Source organism: Mandrillus leucophaeus, unplaced genomic scaffold (genome assembly GCF_000951045.1).
Source record: "Mandrillus leucophaeus isolate KB7577 unplaced genomic scaffold, Mleu.le_1.0 Scaffold13, whole genome shotgun sequence".
Taxonomy (NCBI): domain Eukaryota; kingdom Metazoa; phylum Chordata; class Mammalia; order Primates; family Cercopithecidae; genus Mandrillus; species Mandrillus leucophaeus.
In genome coordinates this window covers 694139-716429 of record NW_012101254.1, presented here as the reverse complement: position 1 = coordinate 716429, position 22291 = coordinate 694139, and the positions used below count along the sequence as shown (strand labels likewise).

The window sequence follows — 22291 nt, the reverse complement described above, 5'->3', positions numbered from 1 at the left end:
TTTTGCGACAGAGTCTCACTGTCACCCAGGCTGGAGTGCAGTGGCACAATCTCAGCTCACTGCAAACTCCACCTCCCAGGTTCACGGCATTATCCTGCCTCAGCCTCCTGAGTAGCTGGGACTACAGGCACCCGCCACCACGCCCGGCTAAATTTTTGTATTTTTAGTAGAGACGGGATTTCACTGTGTTAGCCGGGATGGTGTCGATCTCCTGACTTCGTGATCCGCCCGCCTCGGCCTCCCAAAGTGCTGGGATTACAGGCACTAGTGCCCAGCCTAGTTCATCTTAAAAACAACTCTTAGCCCTATCTTCCCACACCAGTAATGCTGACCAAACTTGCTCTCCCTATACAAAGGGGACATCAGATAAATTTGCCACTCTCAGAGACGATGCAAAGGGCCTGACCGGTGGTAAAGAATGAGGCCACCACCTGCATTTCCTGGTTCATGCCTCTGGGTGGGGAGGGCTGGCATTTGGATCATGTCTGTACCTTCCAAGAACCATGCTGGAGGTCATTTTGCCAACACCCAGTGGTCTGACAGGGAAACCAGAGTGTTTTAGGCAAAGCATCTGAGGTGACCTGGGCACTGGATAACTTTTGGAGAGCAGTACACAAGCTCGCAGCAATGAGAGGAAATCTACAGAGGTCAGGGCACTGCAGCTGCTTCTGGGGAACTGTGTGACTTTCTTCACCACCCAAAAGGGCAGAGTGTGCCTTGCCTGGGCCTTGAGTTGTCCTAACCACCTAAGTAGCTCCACCAATGCTGGGGACAAGTCCAGACACAGCTCAATCCTGGATCCTCTAGCTCACTCGCTGGTGTGGTCCTTGGACCAGCAGCAGTATCATCACCTGCCTGACAGAAGACCTAATATGCAAATAGCTGAATGTAAGGAGGCAAGAGCAAGATAAAGGAAGGGCCCAGAAATAATAAAGGGAAACTTAGTTGACTGGAAGGATACAGGTCTTCAGACTGAAAAATATCACTGAATTCCCAGACAAGATGAATTTTTAGCAGGTGTATATATAGATATATTCCAGAGAAATTTCTGAACTTCAAGGAGAGAGCCCTTTTTTTTTCTTTTTTTGAGATATAGTCTCGCTCTGTTGCCAGCCCGAAGTGCATTAGTGCAGTGGCACGACCTCAGCTCACTGCAACCTCTGACTTCCTGGTTCAAGGATTCTCCTGCCTCAGCCTCCCGAGTAGCTGGGATTACAGGCATGTACCACCATGCCCAATTAATTTTTGTATTTTTAGGAGAGACGGGATTTCACCATGTTGGCCAGGAATGGCCTCAATCTCCTGACTTTGTGATCTACCCACCTCAAGCTCCCAAAGTGCTGGGATTACAGGTGTGAGCCACCACGCCTGGCCAGCACTTCTTACAGACTCTCAGTTGGACAGAACACTTTGCATACAAAGTCAAAGTCCAGAGAATAGATTAACATGACATGTTTCTTCTGCAGCACTGGAAGCTGCAAGACGACGAAACAATGTTTACAGACTTTTCAGGAAAAGAAACATGATCCAAAATCGTAAACCTAACTGAAATATCATTTTTAAATGAGAGAAAAGGAAAAACTCTCACATATTCTGAGGAAATTATTCAAGGAAATTCTATCTAATAAAGATTTAATTAGAACAAAAATCTTAAGGAGAAATGAAGGGTGGGAGAAACAGTGGTAGGCAATGAGTTTCAAATATGCTTTTTATAAGAAACACACCTATAACCAAGTGAGCATTAAATTAACAATAAAGAAATGAACAAAAATATAACAGGGAAATGTACATAACAGGAAGCTAAAGTGGCAATAGGAATATCAGGTAAAGAGGAATCCAAGGCCAGAGCATTAAATGCAACAAATAGGGATATTGTACAAATTTTGTTGCAAGAAGAAGATAGCAAGATCATAAACCTTTGGGCACCAAAGAACATAGCAGGAAAAGTGTAAAGCCAGAGCACCCGAAAGCATAAGAAGAATTCTCCTAACAATAACTATGGGAGGAACTTCTCCCCTTTGTTATGATCTAAAGAATCAAGCAGACAAAAAATAAGTAAAGATAAAAGACATAATGACAGATAACACAATTGGAAATCATAGAGCTTGATTCAGTATGTAAAACTCAAAACCATTGGATAATGTAGATTGTTCTTGTGTGTCCATGAGCCATTTATAAAAACTGCTGTGGGCTTGGCTAGAAATAAAACTACTTTATTAATCTCCCCAAATGCAGATAGTTATGAATTATATTCTCCAATTATAATAAAACAGAAACTCAGTAACTAAAAGACTACCCCTTGCAAAACTTAATCACTTGAAAATCAAATAAACTTTAAAGAAACAACCCCTATATGATAAAAGATACAAAACCTAAAATTGTATTATCTTAAAAATTAATAAAAGTAAGACTTTGTATATCAAAACCTATAGATACACATCTCAGAGGAAATTAAAAAGACTACGAATATTAAGTGTGAAGTTCCAGAAAATCACAAAAAACAATACAATCAGGAGAAAGTATAAAGGAATTAATAAAGATAGGATTGAAATAATTAGTTATATAGAAAACAAAACCTCAAAAGGAAAAGAATAGAAAGACTAATGAAAATCAAAAGTTGATTAGTTAAAAAAAAAAAACAAAAAAAAAAACATACACACACAACACCCACATAACAGATTCATTGGATAAAGAAAAGCAGAATTAAGAAAAAAAGGAAAAGTAAAAATACAGCACAGATTGAGAAAGTAGATTTAGTCACAGATTACAAGAAGTTAAATGAATTGTCAGAGATTCATATAAGCAACTCAGTGGCAATATATTTGAAAATACCAAAGAAACAGTTGATTTTTCTAGTTCGAGTATAAATTTCAAGAATTAACTTCGGTAGAAGTAAGAGACCTGAACAGATCAATAGCTATTGAATACACTGGAAGAATTAAAGAAATCATATTTGAAAGGGAGGCAGGCCCAGGTAATTTCACTATCGTCTATTTTACTTTCAAAGAACAGTTAATCAATGATTAGCTTTCATTATTCTACTTATTTCAAATCAAGGTATGTAAAGCTCAATCAGCTTGTTTTAAAAAGCTAGCAGAACTTAAACATGATAAAAATAACATCAACTAGAAACCACTTTTATGCATGATATAGGTACAAAAATTCCAATACAATTTTTTAACAACTTGAATGTACTAAAAGAAGAGTGAATCAAGAGAGCACATTACCGAAATCAAGAGAAGGCAGGATTTGGCTCTTGTCACTCATTCAAAATTGTGAGGTTCTAGCTTATGTCACAAGGCAAGAGAGCAAAATAAGTTCTACAGATATTAAAAGGAGAGACAAAATTATCTATTTGCAGATAATATTATTAGATAACTAAACCATTCCAGATTCTGTTAAAGAAAGAATTAAGAACTAATAAAAGAATTTGGTAAGGAGCCTAGATACAGTTTAATATACGATAAGCAGTAGCTTTTCTCTTTTTTAGCAGCACCAAGTTCAAAATGAGGGAAAAAGACCTCAATTACATGAGCCACAAAATTATAAAATGTTTGAGAATGAGTTTATCAAGAAAGATACAGCACCAATATGAATATTACACTTTATTGAAGGGCATAAAACTAGTTCTGAATAAATAGAAAGGTATCCCGTGTTTCTGGAAAGGAAAACTTAAAATTTTAAAAAAATGTAATTTTTCTAAATTAATACATAAATGCTGCTGCATTCTGTATCACAGTGGCTTTAAAAAAATAGACAAAATAATTTTAAAATTCTCATGGAAGAATAAATGTGAAAGAATTACCAAGATATTTTTGAGAAAATGGTAATGAATAATGAAGGAGAACTTATCCTACCAGATGTTACCACTTCCTATAAAGCTACTGTAATCAAAATAGCACAATATGGCACAGGAATAAACAGAGACAAAAATTCGATGTTAGTTACAGGGTTCTCAATCAATGACTCTTTTGCTAATCATTTCTGTCATTTCTTTTTATTCACACAAAAACATTTCAACTCTCATCTTCCCTGTGTGTTGTCAGACTATAAGCTTGAATCCTTTTTTTGGAGATAGGGAGGGTAACTAACACAACTGTCACTTTCATCTCAGGCTTCCAGGCCATGAGAAAACTTAAGACTCTCACCTTCCCTGTACTCACAGAGAACCCCGTAGTATAATGAGTGTTGCAAGGGCACACGTACCCGGAAACGGAAAATCCCAGCATACTGGTGTGAAAAGCTTTGGACCCTCAGGATCTTCTGCCTGTACTGTGGATTCTGAGTCAGGGAGCCCAGTGCTGCCAGGAACCAGCAGTCAGCTGTGAGGGGAGATAAGGCAGGAAAGGCTGACGGGACACACTTGGAAACCCCGTCCCATAATTTAAAAGGTCCTTACCACCAGAGGCCACACACTTCCTTCTAAATGATGCATTTTTTTTTCCTCTGAGGAGAACCAGGGGAGGGAGTCACAGGGACTGGCTCCAAGCCAGATAAAGAAGGGGCAGAGGTGGTGGTGGTGGTATTCATGGAGTCTCGCTCTGTTGCCCAGGCTGGAGTGCAGAGGCGCGCTCTCGGCTCACTGCAACCTCCGCCTCCTAGGTTCAAGCAATTCTCCTGCCACAGCCTCCACAACTGGGACTACAGGCACGCACCACCAAGCCCGGCTAATTTTTTGTATTGTTTTAGTAGAGACAGGGTTTCACCGTGTTGGCCAGGCTGGTCTCAAACTCCTGACCTCAAGTGATCCACCCACCTCAGCCTCTCAAAGTGCTAGGATTACAGGTGTGAGCCAGCACGTCCAGCCTCTGATTCTCTTTTTGCCAGAGGTGCTCAGTTACAGCAAATGTTGGCAATGATGCTCTGTACAATTGAGGAAAACTGATTCACGTTTTTCTTTCCTATTAGGTCGGCCTCTCCCTGTGCAGAAGTAGGGGGGTGTTCTCTCCTTTTCCTCCTTGAGGGATGCATGGCCTTGAGTTTCTCCTTGGATGTCCTTGTAAGCCCTTTTGAGTCCTCTCCTCCCCTCCCTGAGTCCTTTCTCCTTCACCCCTAACATGATCAATTTGTCTTTGAATGCCATTTCATGCCAGGCACTGGGTTCAGTACAGAAGCCACAAAGACGGCCTCAGAGAGGTCCTTTTTCCAGCTAGGTGAAACCCTAATAGGGGAACCATCGGCTGGTGGCCAGGCAGGCTCTATTGACTTGGTCCAAGGCACGGTGATTTCACCAGGCGAAGTTCAATGACAGGACCTATCATCTGCAAGCTGACATTTTGAAAGCTTAGAATGTGTCCTCAGAAAGGTTGTTGTCGTTGCTGTCTCCAACTCCTATCCACTTTCCAGCCAGCTCTGCCCTTTCACTCCAACGCTTCTCTTTCTGAGGGTTCTCTTGGCCACACCTGGAACAGCCCAGGTACCTCCTCTTAGGCAGCCCCTCCTGTTGCCCTGTCCATACCCTCCAGCTCTCAGTAGCTCCTTTGCTCTGGGGCTGCCTGGTGGGGTGGGAAGCAGTCAGAGAGTGCTGGATTCTTAACTCTGTTACTAACTGAGTGTGTGGCATTAAGCAAATTATTTTATCTCTTGGACTCTCCACTGTCACATATATAAAATGAGGTTGTTGCATACACAAGGTGTCTCGCACGGTCATTGCAGAAACTCAGTGTATGTTTGCTTTCATTTTTCCTGTCTCCTTTTCCCCTGCTCATTGCAGGCTGCAGGACTGGGTGTGAGCAGTTTGTCCACATCTGCACCAAGGGAACTGGCCTTTCTCCCTTAGAAGTAGGGCAGGACTCTGTGGGTAGGCACCACCCTCCACCACTTCCTATCCAAGGCAGGGAGAGAAGATGTTGCACTCTTACCTGCGCCTCCTTGTTGGATGTCAAATCTGCTTATACCATCCAGGATGAAGTGAGGAGGACCCCCTGGTAAATCCTTTAGGAAAGAAGGAGAAAAGCTATGAGCATCATTCATTGCTTTGTATCGCAAAGTGACATCATTCACTTTGTCTTTCAAGGGTCGAGGTTAATTCTTAAAAAGGTGCTTAAAATCCGAGTTAGGAAAGTTTGCTGAGCTCTTCGGCCTTTATTGCTACCAGGAAGGCAGCAGGTATCATAGGGTGTAAATGTAACTGAAAAGACAGGCCATAATGCATTAGCATACTACACGAAGAGAGAACATAAATAAGGACTTGGAATCCTTGGATCAAATAGCCTTTCCATCTCAACAAGCCAGGGTTTTAATAAGAGGTTGTAAATAAACCATAAAAAATGAATAGAATACGTTTATGAGAGGAGACATTTATAAATGTAATAAAGTACTATAGCTTTCATAATAAAACTTTTGTTGTAAAATAGTATCTTTCAGAAATGAGCATGGGCATTCTGGACTCCAGGTTTAAGTCCAGCCATGTGCTGTAAGGGATATACAGTGCACACACCTCAGCCCTTTACCCACTCCCTGGGTAACTCACAGACTGGGTCTGGAAGGCCCCAGTCCACTTGTGTGAGGAGCTGGTACTCAGTGCCCGGTCCTTCCCTAACTTCTAACACACATGGTGCCTGCCAGCCAAAGAAAGTGGTTACGGAGGATTCCCCCAGTGCTACCACATCTGGGAAGAACATGAGGAACTGTCAGCAGGCACCGAAATTGTGAGAGTTCCCAAAGGGGATCCCCCAGGCACTTTGGGAGAACACCGGGCCACAGGTCTGGCTCCTGCCCCAGCACCAGCCAGCCCTCTAGACTTGGCCAGGATGACCTCAGCCTCCTCTCTGTGCAGCTCTTTCTGGATTTGCATAATTTAGTAATTGGTCCTTGTATCATTTCTTTTCACATTGACCAATAAGTCCACAGAGAGCAGGCCTGCAAGCTGGAATTGGATTCATTTGCTCAGTAGACATTCATGTACAGAGTCACGTGCCTTGTAGAACCTGCCAGCTCTTCATAAACTGCCCAGATTTCTGGAAGAGATGCACACTTAGGGGAAAACGAAGGTGTGCCTGCCTGCAAACACAGGGTCCTGGCTGAGGGCATCATTTTACAAAACTCCTCCTGCTGCTTTCTCTACAACTAACTGACTCCGTCAAATGCCAGGAGGGGAACTCTCAGGCCCAGGCCCTTCCGGGTGAGGGGGACCCTGGGGTGGCACAAGGTCTGACCCTCTGCCAGAGCCATGGTGGGCAGAACTTTGGCATCTCCCTCAATGCAAGAAAGAGGGAAGGACATCCGGAGGGCCTTCAGGTGCATGCAGGGTTCCAAGTGGAGCCAGTTTTAAAATGGTGTAGGGCATTTCAGTAACCTTTACTTGTCTCCTCTCTCTACTGGAAAAGGGGACTTAAGGTCTCAAAGGAGGCCTGCTGTCAAAGATCCTCTACTCATGGGAAGTAAAGCAGGGATGGAGGCTGTGGCATTTTCAGACCCAGAACAAAGATGGCTTTGCTCCATTTTCTTGACTTTGGCCACAGCTCTTTTTCGCTGTGGTCCTGCTAGTTCCCCTCCAGGGATCCCTAGAGCAAGGGTAGGGGTGCTTGGAGAACCCATTCAGACAGACCTGGTGTGGAATCCTACTCTAACATTTCTTCCTGGGTGACCTTGAGAGTTTGAACAATTCCCTTTACTTTACTGTGCCTGTTTCCTCATGTGTAAAATGGGAACAATAATACAAAATGTAAGGACAGTTGAGAGAATCTAATGATGATGCAATCAAGGCAATGGCTGCCATTCATCAAATCCTTGCTGAGGGAGGGTACCTTGCTCCAGGATTCTCTCTGGTAGGCTCCCAACAGCCTTGCAAAGCTGGACCAGTCCTTACGTTTACAAATGAGGAAGGATGTGAAATACTTAGCACAGTGTCTGACATAGTACATGTTCAATAATTATTAATCCCCCTCTTTTGAAATATTTGCAAAATTAAAAAGGCTATACTCAGACAAACCCATAGCCTCAGATGCATTCATTATTAAACAAGATAGAATAAAAACATGAATTTAGCAGTAGATCTTAGGAAGAGAAAGACAAAAAGAGCCTCACAAAAATAGGAGGAAGAACTGAAAAGAACATTAGTGAATTACAAACCAGAAAAACAGCAAGATTAATAAATAAATTGTTCTATTATTTGCCATTGAAAGTAATGGTTAATAATGGTTTTTGCCATTACTTTCAATGACAAAAACCACAATTACGTTTGCACCAACCTAATATGTGGGGGAGGGTTACATAGACTCAACCTTTGGCAAATATGGTAGAGAAACCCAAATAAAAGTAGAATTAAAAATTGGGCTTTAGAAATATAAAATAATGATGTAGAATTCTATGCCAATCAATTAAAAAAATCCGATGATTTTCTGACAAAAATAAACTTGGCTAAAATTGACTCGTGTTAGTAAACAAGCTGAAAAGACTAACAGCCTTTGGATAGTATTTTAAAGTTACCAAAGAGTATCGCCCAAATGCCCTGTAAAGGCTTACAGGTACATGCAATTTTTGCTCTGAGTTCCCTCAAACTTTCAGAGAATAGAAAATTCCAGTGTCATTTACAGTTTCAGTGTAAAAATAAAAATTAAAAAAGAATCCTGCCACCATCTAAGAAGCCAGCATAGCCTTGATGCCCAACCTGAGAGAAAACTCACATACATACCAGACTGATTTTGGATAATTTGTTATCATTGTGTAGGATTTGCTGTAGAAATGCAGAATGCAAGGATGGCTTCACATCAGGACATCTACTAATATGAAGTAGCACTTACATGGGCCAAAGGGAAAAAAATTTGTATCCTTTCAATAAATGCTATGAAGGCATTTGATAAACACACAAGTTTTTATGATTTACTAGAATAATAAAAGTTAAAAACAAAAATTTTAGCTAATTAGAAACAAAAAGATATTTTAATGTGTTGAAAATTAGATGGTGATGATTTCAAACCACAATTCAATAGTCAACTTCAAGTTTATGGGAAAACATACGAATCATTTGCATCAAAGGTGGGCACAAAAGCAGCTTCTATGTCTCCTGTCTTCTAAGCTGCTTGTTCCTCCTGGACCCTGGACTTTAGAGCTATGACCAATAATCCAAAAAGAGAGACGGTAGGAAGGGATAGAAATGATACCCAGGAGCATTTCAGTCTGCCAGGCTGACTTCCTGAGACAAGGCCCATTAAGAAAATAGGTAAAGATGGCTGGGAAACTGAAAATGTGCTGACTCTGGGAAGGCCACCTGTTACCAGATGGGCCAGGCACATCAGGGCAGTGAAGCCAGTGTGATGAGAACCTAGATTAGATTCACCCTGAACTGGCAGCAATGGGCAGTCTCCAGTGAATCACCTAGCAGCTTCACAGACAGGGAGACTGCTGTGCCCCACCTCCCACTGCTGTGATTTCATAGGTCATTCAGAGATAGCGTTCAGGATTTGCATAGCTTCTCAGGGGATTCTGAGACTCAGCCAGGGCCAGGGAGTAGGTTCAGAGAAGTTGAGCGATTTGTCCCAGGTCACACAAGAAACAGGCTCTGAATCAGGTGTCTGCCTCCATAGTGTCTTGTTCTTCATTCTGACCACACCAGCAGTCAGCATCTTCTCAACCTTTTTGTTTTTGGATTCTGTGAGATGGACTTGGGCTTTGAGGGCTATGAAACGTTATTAGTACAGAAGAAAGCTGGGATGGTTAATTTTATATAGCATCCTAACTGGATCACAGAGCGCCCAGATACTTGGCTAAACATTACTTCTGGGCATGTCCATGAGGGTGCTTCCACATGACATTAATATTTGAATTGGTGGATTTAGCAAAGCAGATTCCCTTCCTAGGGTGGGTGGACATCATCCAGTCTATTCAGGGCCTAAATAGAACAAAAGATAAAGAAAGGGAGAATTTGCCCTTTCTCTGCCTGACTCCTGGAGCTGAGACGTTGGTCTTTTCCTGTCCTTGGGCAGGGAATTACATCATCCATTCTCTGGTTCTCTGGCCTCCCACTCAGATTTAACTACATCACTGGCTTTCCTGGGTCTCCAGATTGCAGGTGGCATATCGTGGGACTTCTCAGCCTCTATAAGCATGTGAGCCAATCCCTCCTAGTAAATCTCTCATTATAAATATATCAACAGGATATCTATTAGGATATATGTCAATATGTTAATGGAATATATTTATATAAGATATATTGATATATTTACTAGCAATAAATATGTCAACAGGATATATATTAATGATTCTTGTTCTCTGGAGAGCCCTGAGTAATACAGAAGCCAGCAGCAATAGTCAAGCTAAGTAATCTTAGGAACTTAATTCTGGATTGTGGAGACCTTTCTCCAGGCAATGCTTGGGGGTAATCTCTGTTATATTAGGTATGTCAGAGCTCTTGTAATGCGAGGGCTCCTGGCATCTTAGAAAATACCCTCTCTGATGTGGTCCCAAGCCAGCTGCTCTCCCCTAATCATCTCCAGAGGTAGACGGAGAAATATGCCAAGAAATAATGTGACAGCACCCGGCATATTTCTGCATTCTCTCTAAAGACTTCCACATCCTCACATGGCATGCTGCTTTTGGGTAAGAGAGCCCTGTGTTTAGACTCTTGGTAGTTGGCTCTTTCACATGGCGGCCAGAGTTCAGTCTGGGACAAGTGGCAGCGTCACTCCCTTTCCTATTTTTGCTAGAGGACTTTGATTTATTGGCATCCAAGTTCTCTGGCTGAATGACACTTGGCTGTTGGCAGGGTCACTTTCTGCCATTTTTTGTTACCTATTGCCTTATGGAATGCTTTCATAACCTAACCAGCACTTACAACTCTGCTTTTTAACCTCTTCCTTTCCTGAAGAACACATTTTGGTCCCAAGGTGAATCGTTTCTAGTGAATGATCCTTTCAGAAACTGCTCTGACTGCATGGAAGGAGAGGTGTCACCTGGATAGGCAGTGCCTCACTCTAGGATGGCCACAGGCAGGAAGCCACATGGGGCTGTGCTGAGCTTCGAACACCTGTTAAGCAACGTGCTTGGGGCACACAGCCTATTTTTCAGTTGAAAAGTAAACTGTGTTTTACTATAAAATGGGTACAAAGATGAAATTTCAGTTTATCTGACAACATTGGTTATTGTTGTGAAGATCTACTGTTTACCATTGTGTACTGTCCAATATGGTAGTCACAAGCCATATGTGGATACTTATGTTTAAATTAATTTAAATTCAATAAAACTTAAACCTTTAATCCCTCAGTTGCATCAGTCACATTTCAAGTGCTCAATAGCCACCTGTGACTAGTGGCTACTGTATTGAACAGTGCAAGAAGAACATTCCCATTATCACAGAATGTTCTATTGGATGGTGCTGATCTATTTAATGAGGATGATAATATTATCTACCTCACAGGACTGTGAGGCCAATTAAATGAAATATTGCATGTAAAGTGCTTAGCATAATACTTTACACATGTACATGCTTGATAAATTATCCACGAAATAAAAATTCTGCTAAAAGGGGTCCACTTTAAGTACCAAATTTAGCTCAGGGAAATATCATGTAGATACCTCATGTGTAAGTGTAATTTCTTAGCACTGTCCCTTGCTGAGACTGGGGCTGTAGGAAGCATTGAGACTGATGAGGAGTCGGGTCCTCTCAGTGCCATTTGCACAGGGCACCATCATGGGCTGTTGTGGAGCCTGACTGGGGGATGGGAAGGGCTTGGGAACAGAATGAAGCAGGATGTGAACAGGGCTTCCTTCTATTTCAGAAAAAGTTTCAGCAGCAAAATGGATGAGATTACTGGGTTAATTGTTGGAGGAAGGAAGGACAAGAGCCAGAGGAAGAAAAGGGTAGGTAAGACGGTGAGGAGGAGAGAGAAAGAAAGGTATATGACACAAAACAACTTTTCTGCACCAGGCATAGAAAGCTAAGCCTGGTTCTCATGCCCCTGACTCTTGGGCTAGTGTTGAACCTGCCAAGCTGGGATAAATACTCAAAACAGAATGATGTCCCTTGTGGTTTACCAGTTGCCTATAGGAGGAGATTTCTCATTGTCTGGAAAAACTTAGAATGTGGAGAGGTCCTAAAATACCTTGGTGCTACCTCAGCCATCATATAGTTGAAGTTTAAGGGCCACTGGTCAGACCTCTGGTCAGGCACTCAGCAAGTTCTATAGCTTGGGAGTCAACCTTCTAAAAACAGTGATAGAAAGCAGAACATGAGGCTGGGTATGGTGGCTCATGCCTGTAATCCCAGCACTTTGGGAGGCTGAGGTGGGTGGATCACTTGAGGTCAGGAGTTTGAGACCAACCTGACCAACATGGTGAAACCCCATCTCTTCTAAAATACAAAAATTAGCCAGGCATGGTGACTCATGCCTGTAATCCTGGCTACTCAGGAGGCTGAGGCAGGAGAATAACTTGAACCCAGGCAGTGGAGGTTGCAGTGAGCCGAGACTGTGCCACTGCACTCTAGCCTGGGCGACAGAATAAGACTCCATCTCAAAAAAAGAAAAAGAAAAAAAAAGCAGAACATGAGAAGAAAGGCATTTTCTACGCTCCCTGCCAACCTTCCTTCAGCCCCTACATAGTTTCCTCTGACCCACATTTTTCCCTGAAAGAGTTTCTTAAACTAGCCAAGGGCTGAAGCTGAGATGGCTGGACCGTGAAAGCCCAAGAATCCCAGGGAATAGGCCCTGAGGCTGCTACCTTATGACATTCTCACAAATTAATCACAGTAACAGTAACTAGTGCATACTTAGTATTTACACTGTGCTAGACACTGTTCTAAGTATTGTACTCATTTAGTCCTTAAAGTAATCATATGTGGTACGGGTGCCATTCTTATCCCTAAAAAGGAAAAAAAGGGCAGAACATAGACAGATGAACTTTAGAGAGGGATTGATTCCTGTTTTACTCACATGAGGTAGAAGATTCTACTAGTGCAAAAAACATTACTAGTGACAGGCAGGAACCCAGAATAGGACATGAGCTTATGATGAGGACTTACAGGGTCCATTTAGCATGGTGTTAGGAGCTCAGGTCTTGAAACCAGACTCCTGGGTTCAAATTCCAGCTCTACTATCATCTAACTATATGACTTTGGGCAGAGGTACCCCTACTCTCTGATTCTGCTTCTCAGCTGCTAAATGAGGCTAATAATAGTATCTTATCATAGAGTTACTGTGAGGATTGACAAGTCAAAGCCCCTAAAGCCAGGCCTGCCATATGGTCAGCACTCTGTGGGTGTGGCCGTTACTATTAGGAATGTGCCAGGCTGGCGTGGCTTCTCTTCCAGTGCTCTCTGCAGTCACAGCTGTACACTGTGGGTCAAGGACATCACAGTGTCGAAGGGGTGAGTACATTGGCTTTTTCCTTTACTGTCCTACTTGAAAAATAGGTCAACTCAAGGTTTCTTTCTTGCACATGTGAACTTGAAACGTGCATCAGGCACCTGTAGATAGGGTTCTTCATTAATCCATTCACTCATGTACTTGTTCATCCAAATTCTAACAGAGACCCTATTAGGCACTTAAGTCAGTAGGGGGAAAGCGCAGCAGGTGGAAGGAATCTTCATTTAAATTCTGGATCCTTCCCTCACTAATCATGTCACCTTGGCATGTCACATCACCTGTCTGAACATCAGTTTTCTATAAAGTTAGGAGAAAACGAAGAAGATAAAGTATGAGAAGACACATGGAAAGCTCTGGAAAGTACTATACAAAGGTAAGTCTTGCCAACTGTGATAAGAAAGACAAAGAAATATGACATTTAAAAAGAAGTGCCAGAATGAAAAAGTGCCCCCAATCCGCCCAGTAGAGCTCAGGTAAGCTTTTGGATGAGGAAAGTAGTAATGGGAAAAGCAGATTCGGCCCCTGGCTGCCTCTATTTTGGGTTCCTGGCATTATTCTTTATAAGTGGTTTCACTTCCGTTTGCCTCAGTTTCTCCTTGCCCCCAAAAGACATCACAAGTTGAAGTGTTGTGAGAATCAGATAATTAGAATCTCTCAATCCTTTCTAAAGAGAAGTGTTATAAATTCTTCAACACTATAAATATGGTCTCACATCTATTGCTCAGCACCTTGTGAGAAAAAATCCCACCACTTGCTAAAATAATCTCAGCTTCTGAAAATAGCAATGGGAAAAAAATGACCTCTTGCAACTTCTTTAAATAGAATTATCTGCTTCATCTCTCCTTAGGAGGTAAAGACTAGAAGAAGAGAGTCATTGTTGAGGACTTACTGCCAATGGCTGATAAGAGGATCCTAGAACGCTGAAACACCGCACTTTTCTCTAAGCAGCATCCCAAACCCTACCTGATCCCTAACCCTTCCCTTCACCAAAGCTTCAAATCTGTCCCAATGTAGGGCAAGAGGTGTCGCCTCCCAGAGCCTGATGTCTTCAGTTCTCCTTCCCATGTGCAGAACCGAATTAGAGATCCACAGACCAGACAAATACTTTTGTCTCATAGCCTCATAGACTCTTAGTAGCCACCATTAGAAAATAACTTTATTCTGTAACCTACCTTGGCTTTATGGGAAGTGTTTGGACAGTGCTTGGCATTTAATCAGTGCTCAATAATGGTTGCAGATATTATAATGATTAGCTTACTAGACACTATATTATTTTATCTCATTCTAGGTTATACTGGCAGCCTACAGAAGCATGAATAGAGGTTTGGGCAGGAGGGTCCTTAGAGTGGTCATTATCCGGGTGCTTTGCATCAACAGTAGTCCTGATGAGATTATCAGAATGTTGAGTCAGCTGAGACATTTTCCATGGAGGTGTCATGCCCTAAAATTGAGATAGTTCTAGAAAAACCAGGAGGGCTCACCTGGCTGCAAGGTAGAGGTAGTGGCCATCTGCTGGGGTTGTGGAGTCAGGGAGATCTGAATGTTGTCCTACAATATCTCCCTAATTTTAAAGCTGATGTCTAAAATTCTCTTGCAGGTGGTCAAGCCTCTCTAAGATCGAGAATGTGAATATAAAAGAGAGAGGGGAGGTGATTATTTAAATTCATCCTATAGTGTAAATGACTGACCTGATATCTTCCCTTTGAGCAAATTCTAACAGGGAAGGAAAAAAGAATATAAAGATACTGACATCTGAAGAGAAGAAAGGGTGACAGAGTGATACATGGGGTCAGTTATGTGGTGGAGGAGACTCCAACAACTACAATTTTCATACCCATGGTTTCCCATCTTTAGATGAAAAATGGAGGCATTTTAATTTAGTGACGTACTTAGTGTTAGAACTGGGTTAGAGTTAGGAGTCTGGGCTCCTGGCTCCTGCTATAGCATCTTCCCATCCCGCTGAATAGCTGCAACACTGGAGCAGAGAAACCCAGTGAATTTCATTCTCCTTCCGGTTTGGTTTGGCCCAACCTCCTTTCGGCTGGAGGTGCCATGGCAGGTGACTCCGAGGACCCTGGGGCTGGTATGCTCCTGTGGGGCTCACTCACCTGTGGCCGCTTCCATATCACATTGGAGAGGCGTTTTTCCTGGAGCAGCTTCTGGCCTATGGAAGAATCTGCTGCAGGGAATGTCTCATCCTTAAACGTCTGGCCCACGCTCAGGCAGTGATCCCGCAAGGTGGTAAAGTCCTGGTCTTTGAACTTGATGATGGAGGTCTCCACTGAAGACTCCTGGTTATATGCCATGACTCTCCTTAGAAGACTTCCGAGGTCCTTTCCTGTTGGTGAGAAAAAGGGATACCTTTGGGGTAAGCCATCAAGTCCTTTGCACCATCAGATGTGAGCTCCAGATGGGCACTCTGATATACCACCCTTTACAGGTAGGGGACTGAGACTGAGTCTGCGCTGTCCCTGGTGGCACAGTCAGTGAGACTGAACTAGGATTCAAGCATCCTTACTCCCAGCTAACCTTTCAATCTGCTGTACAAAACAGCTCACCAGTATGCTCTCACATGCACAAGAGGCTATGGGGTACTAGTACATCTCATGACCATTTATTGAGCACTGACAGGTGAAGAACTGGCAGATAGGTTTAAAAACATTGCCCACAGCTTCCCTGAGTAGCAAGTGCACAGAGGCCCACGAGTTGCATTGGAAAGGTCACGGGGTGTTGGAGGGTTTAGTGGGGTGGGGGCAGAGGGGGTGGGTAGGAAGTGTTGGAAGAGATTGGCAGAAAGGTAGGTTGGAAAGCTGGGTGAGAAAATGTTTTATACCCCATAAGCTCTGCAGAGCTGTTGAAGAGGTGGGGCATGATCAGATCTATACATAGAATGGGGCTGCTAGAAGCAATCTGGGGACCAGAGAGAGGGTGTGGGCAGGGACTGGATGCAGGAAGGAAGCCAGGAGCTGCTGCACTTGTCCACAGGAGAGACGGTGGTAGAGCATCAGAAGGGAAGATGGTGGGGTGTGGACAGATTTGGTGTAATTTTATAGGTGAAGAATTCAATATGGGGGATAGGGAAGGAAAAAAGAAAACAAAGAAAAGATAGTACAGTGAATATCACATGGGTTTTGAAGTTTGCTTTCTGTTTTCATCAGCTCCATACTGCTTCTGCAACTTGGAGTGAGTATTCAAGCCTGTGAACCCATTTTTCCACCTGTATGGATTGAAGCTATCAATCTCATAGGTTTGTTATGATATTAAATAAGTTTTGACCTAACTGAGCAGAGTGACAGGCATGCAGTAGTCCCTTAATAAATGTTAGCATCCTAGCTTTCCTCGAGTTGACAAGGAAGGCTGAGGTTTCTTGTTCAGGCAGCCACAGGAATGTAACTGGTGCCATTTACCAAAAATGTACCACATCCTCCATCTGTGAGGCTGGCCTGGATGGGAATCCTGAATCCATACTTCATAGTTATGGGAATTGAAAAACCTTTCTGGTTCTTAAGTAGGACTTTTCAAGCTTCTTTGACCAGCATCAGTGCAGATGGCACAAAAAAATCCAAAGGTCCGTGTGTTCTACCCATTTTCACTTCACAGTGGAAAAGGAAGCAGGTGATAATGAAGGAGCTAGGACTGGAAGGGAATAAATTCTAAGGAAAGAATATGAACTCATAATCAAAATTTTGAATCCTAGAAAAATGAATGTAAACTTAACATAACTTAGCAATTTTCTTACAATTACCTTGTAATACCATGTGGCAAGTTATTTAGATAGCACAAATTCATAGACAGAATATCACCAGTGAAGTGTCATTGTGCAAGCATATTTGAGGAGAATTGTGCATACAACTGTCTCAAAAACAAGATATGAATAATTTACATTTACATTTGAACAATTAGATTGGACCATACAGAACTGTCATTTTTGTAGGTCAAAAATGGTTGACTATAGTCAGTTTCATAGGGTTTAACCTAGGGTAAGAAATGGTTAAATGCAAACAGTTCCGTTTAGTTTAACCTAATACACATGTCCATTTCTTCAATCGAGTTCTTGGAGAATAATGGCACAAAATATTCAGTATGTCTCACCACTCACAATAGGGTTAAAAAGAGGGCCCACAACAAATTAAATAGTGATAAAGCTAAAATGTCAAAGTATCATTCAGAGTAAGAAAACAGTGATAGAAATCGATTGTCAGTTCAAGACAAAAGGCAATGGCACTCGATAATGAAGAGTTGTGAAAATCATGGGTCTACCGGTTCTCTGTGTGTGCTCGGGGACAGTGGAACCAGTATAGCATTGCCAAGCCTCCTACCTCTCAGGAAAATATTGAATTACAATGTGTGATAAACTCTAGCAATGAGCTAATTTTGGTTTATGAAAACCAAATTATAGTTACCTTTAATAATACAATTATGGGATTGCCTGTAAGTAGCCCTTAATTGCATATAAAATGAAATTCTAAATAACTTTGTTTCATTTCTCCTTTGGAATTATACAAAGGTCTTACATGTGAGGATCAGTTCCTAGTCCATCTGGGGGGCCGCCACTGTCCACTGTTGGGTAGGGGACTGGCCACACTTTAGGAATTCACATTCTAAGATTCACTTGCCTTGTTTGTGAAATGGAGATGATACTATTACACATGTTATAGGGTTGTTGTGAGACTCAGATGAAACCATGCTTCTAGAACACTCAGCACAGTGACTGGTAAGTAGAAAGCAGCCAATGCATGGTGGTTATTAGGATGATGATCGTTGCTATTTTGAGCAGGAAAGGACTGTGCAGAGGCCCAATACTGTCTAAGACGAGGACTTGCTCATACTCAGGACAGGCTAGGCTCAGAGGGGCCTGCAGGGTGAGGGCCAGGATGTGCAGTCAGACCTGGGCCCTGGGCTCTGTTACTGCTCTGTATTCACTACATGGGCTGCCCAGGCCTGAGGGAAGGGAAGGCTTGGGGACAGGCAGCAGGCTGGGTGTCTGCTGCTGAGGAGGTGGGCTGCTCTGGGAGGAGACTCTTGATGAGGAAGGGAGAAGCAGGCAGCAGAAGCTTGTTCCACCTCCACACACATAGTTTTCTTTCTCTCTGAGTTGCTCAGGGCTTCACCAGGGAAAGCCTGTAGGCTCATGTTCTCAGGAAGGGCCCACAGTACCTGACAACATTTCACTTTTGCGCACAGCAGAAGAGGATCACCTGATTTTCCTGCTGTCACTTTTGGGGAGGGCTTTCTGGTTCCTTCCTCTCTTCTCTACCCCATTTGTCTCACTTTGCAGGGTAGCTAAAGGCAGAAGAAGACTCAGCTTTGTTAATTTCAGGGGAAAAAAGAGATTGCTGAAAGGCCTACGTGATGTTCAAGACAAAGTTTATCTTGCTGCTGGGGCAGCTCTTGGGTGTTGCAAGAAAAGTCACACAAGAGGAGCTAGAAACATCACAAAAATAATTGATATAAAGTTCTTCACGTGAGAAGCTTGTGTAAGCTCACGAATCAAGCTTCATGAATCTGAAGCTTGCTTCAGAGAAGCAAGCAGGAGCTGCAGCTGGGAGTTACAAAGCCTCTTTAGCTCCCCTTGGTGTCTATGAAAGGAGCTTCCCTGTGTCCTCTGCTGAGTTGGGTGACTTAGTGAGCTCAGGTTGCCATAGCAAAATACCACTGACTGCGAGGCTTAACCGCATTTATGCCTGAGGTTGCAATTTTTTGAATTTTTGCAATCAGACCTTGGCGATGACCTTGAGCAGTATGATATAAATAACTCCCATGTGCTTAGTGTTCCAATAATGGAACACTAGGCATAAATGGGTTAACAACAGGATTTATTTCTCACAGTTATGGAGGCTGGAAGTCAGAGATCAGAGTGCCAGTATGTGGTGGAGGGTGGGGAAGAGATCTTTTCCTCATCCTCTTCTTATAAGATCACAGTTCTATCAGATTAGTCCCCACTCTTAAGATCTCTTTTAAGCTTAATTGCCTCTTAAAGACCTTATCTCTAGTTACAATCATGTTGGGGGTTAGGGTTTCATATGAATTTGTTGGGGGAGGGGAGCAGTACAATTCAGACCAAGGCAGTGACTAACCCCAGCCTGATCCAACAACTCTCCTATCCCTGGCTGCATACTTCAGGGAGTGTGCACATCAAAGGGGAATTGGGTCATGTCGGTAAGGTTCTCAGAGAATAGATGGAGGATGCCAGTGGACACAAGAACAAATGACAGAGCAGCAACAGTGATAAGTATGTAAACATTATTTGAATTAATGGAAACATGATGAGGGCTCCTTAATGGGAGATATGTCTTATATACTGCTGAGTATCTTGATCTGCCAGCACGTAGCGCCAGACCTTGCACGTAGTAGGTATTCAAAAAAATCTCCTCAGTGTCAGCAGATTAAATATTACATATCAGCTATTCTTGGATGTGTTCTATGATGCAGTTGCTTCATGAAACCCTCCACAAATAACAAATTATGAGGTGAAATTATTTTGGAAAATACCTGATACTGAACAGTCTTTATGGAAATTCACAAAAAGCTCCAAGAAGCCCTCTGATAAAGAAACTTAAGTTTGCTCCCACTGTTTCACACATATAACCAATAAGTCCTTTTATTGGAGAACTTTTATAAATATTTCATGGAAAAGATGCACAAGAATTAAGTGACTTCAGAACATCCTGACTCAAGTCCTCATTCTACCCCGTACACACTAAGCACCTCAGTTTCTTCATCTGTCAAATGGACACATGATACTTTGTTGAAGAATCAAATAAGAAAATATATGGAAGGAGATTTAAACCATGAAATATTTTATGAAAAGATATTCATTACTATTTATTTATCTGACTAATCTTGTCCTAACCTGCTTGTATTTCTCTCTCTCAGAAATAAATAGTTGTAAGAATACACAGATAAATTACCTAAATTACATCTGCCCAGAAACATGAAAAGGGCATTTATTGTCCCAGTTTCTCTCTTTTCCCTGAACTATGTGTTGTTCTTCTACATGAAAATTCACAGGAGGAATTCAATAACAATAGAACATTTAGGTAAACCTCAAATATCTGGAATTAAACACACTTTTAAATAATTTATGAGTCAGATAATATCATAAGAGAGTTAGGAAGACCTGACATAAGCAGAAGGACATAAACAAGAAAGATAAGAGCAGAAATTAGTAAAACAGAAGACAGATAAGAGCAGAAATTAATCAAACAGAAGACAGACAACAGATAAAATGAGCAAAGCAAAAATCTGCTTCTTTGAAAAGATCAACAACATTAATAAACCCCTAGTCAACTTGATCAAGAGTGAAAGAGAGAAAATGTAAATTGCCCATATTATCATATGATAAAGGGGTTATCATCACATGTCCTATAGACATTAAAGGGCTAATAAGAGAATACTACGAACAACCCAATGCCAACAAATCTGCTAAGTTGCATACAATGGATTAATTTCTTGAAAAATACAATTTATCAAAGTTGACACAGAAGAAACAGAAAATCTGAATAATGCCATATATAGTAAAGAAATTGAATTTACTATCAAAAGCTTTCTCCAGAAGGAACCCCCAGGCTCAGATAGTTTCACCAGTGAATTCTGCTACACCTTCAAGGACAGAGTAACACTAATCTTACATGAACTTCCTCAGAAAATAGACAAGAAGGGAAATATAGCTGAACTTATTTTTATCAGCTCAGCAAAATACTAAAAACAAAACCTCATAAAGAAATCTTCTTCCTCAAAAAAATATTACAGACCAATATTCTCATGAATAGAGAAGCAAAGAGCCTTAAAATTTTAGCAAATCAAATCCAATAATGTTAAAAAAAAAAGAAAAAAAGAAGATACCACATCATAAGTTGGGTTTATTCCAGGAATGTTAGGTTGATTTATATTTTTAAAAATCCACCTGCAATCTACCACAGTAAAAAGCTACAAAGACATAATTTATGATAAAAACTCTCAGAAAACTAGAAATAGTAGGTAACATCCTCAGGAGGGTATCTGTGAAAAATTTACAGCTAACATAATATTTAATGATGGAAAGTGCATTTTCTTCCTTTTACGATCAGAATCCATGCCCATTGTTATAGTTCTATGTACCACTGTTGTGAAGGTCCTAGTCAATGCCACAAGAAAATTAAAGGCAAAAAGATTAGAAACAAGAAGAGAACTGCTCCTATTTTGGTGTTTTGATTGTAGGAAATCTACAAAACAACTACTAGAACTAATACTTAAATTTAGTAAGGTCACAAGATACAAGGTTAATATTTAAAAATTGTATTATTATATAATAGCAACAAAAAATAGCAGAATAGTAACATCTAAAATACAAAATACTTGGGGAAAAAATCTAACATTAAAGATATTAAAGATATCTACAAAAAAACTATAAAACATTGCTGAGAAAAATTAAAGAACTACTAAATAAATGGGGAGATATATCCGGTTCATTTATTGGAAGGCTCAATACTGCCAAGATGGCAGTTTTTTCCAAATTTATCTATAGGTTCAATACTATCCCAACCAAAATTCTAGCATGCTTTTTTTTTTTGTTAGAAATTGATAAGCAGATTCTAAGACTTACATCTAAATGTGAGGAACCTAGAATAACCAAAGCAATTTTTAAGAAGAAGAAAAAACTGAAGGACTTACCCAATCTGACTTCAACACATGTTAAAAAGCTACTGTACTGGCAAAAATATAGACAAATAGATCAATGGAGAAGGGTGGAGAATCTAGAATAAATCAACACATATATGGCCAATTAATTTGAGAAAGGTTTCAAGGCAATTCAATGGGGGAAATAAAAGTCTTTCCCAAAAAATGGTGCTGGATCAACAGGATTTCTAAATGGGAAAAGTACAAACAAACATGGATCTTACTTCACACCATACACAAAAACCAAGTCAAAATGATCATAGACCTAAAGGTAAAACTTAAATTATAATACTTTCAGAAGAAAACATTTGCAAACTTGGGATAGGTAAATG

The 22291-nt window shown here is 41.4% G+C and overlaps 1 protein-coding gene across 1 annotated transcript in view; it reads right to left on the bottom strand.

Annotated features, from left to right (window-relative positions):
- CAPN13 (calpain 13) overlaps window positions 1-22291 on the bottom strand; it is an 85196-nt gene that overhangs the window by 50011 nt on the left and 12894 nt on the right. The window contains exons 2-4 of the mRNA XM_011972548.1: window positions 15410-15639; window positions 5862-5934; window positions 4207-4322 (exon numbers count right to left, since the gene is read on the bottom strand). Of these exons, the coding sequence (XP_011827938.1) occupies window positions 4207-4322; window positions 5862-5934; window positions 15410-15607 (387 nt within the window). The 5' untranslated portion in view covers window positions 15608-15639. The remainder of the gene's footprint in view (window positions 1-4206; window positions 4323-5861; window positions 5935-15409; window positions 15640-22291) is intronic.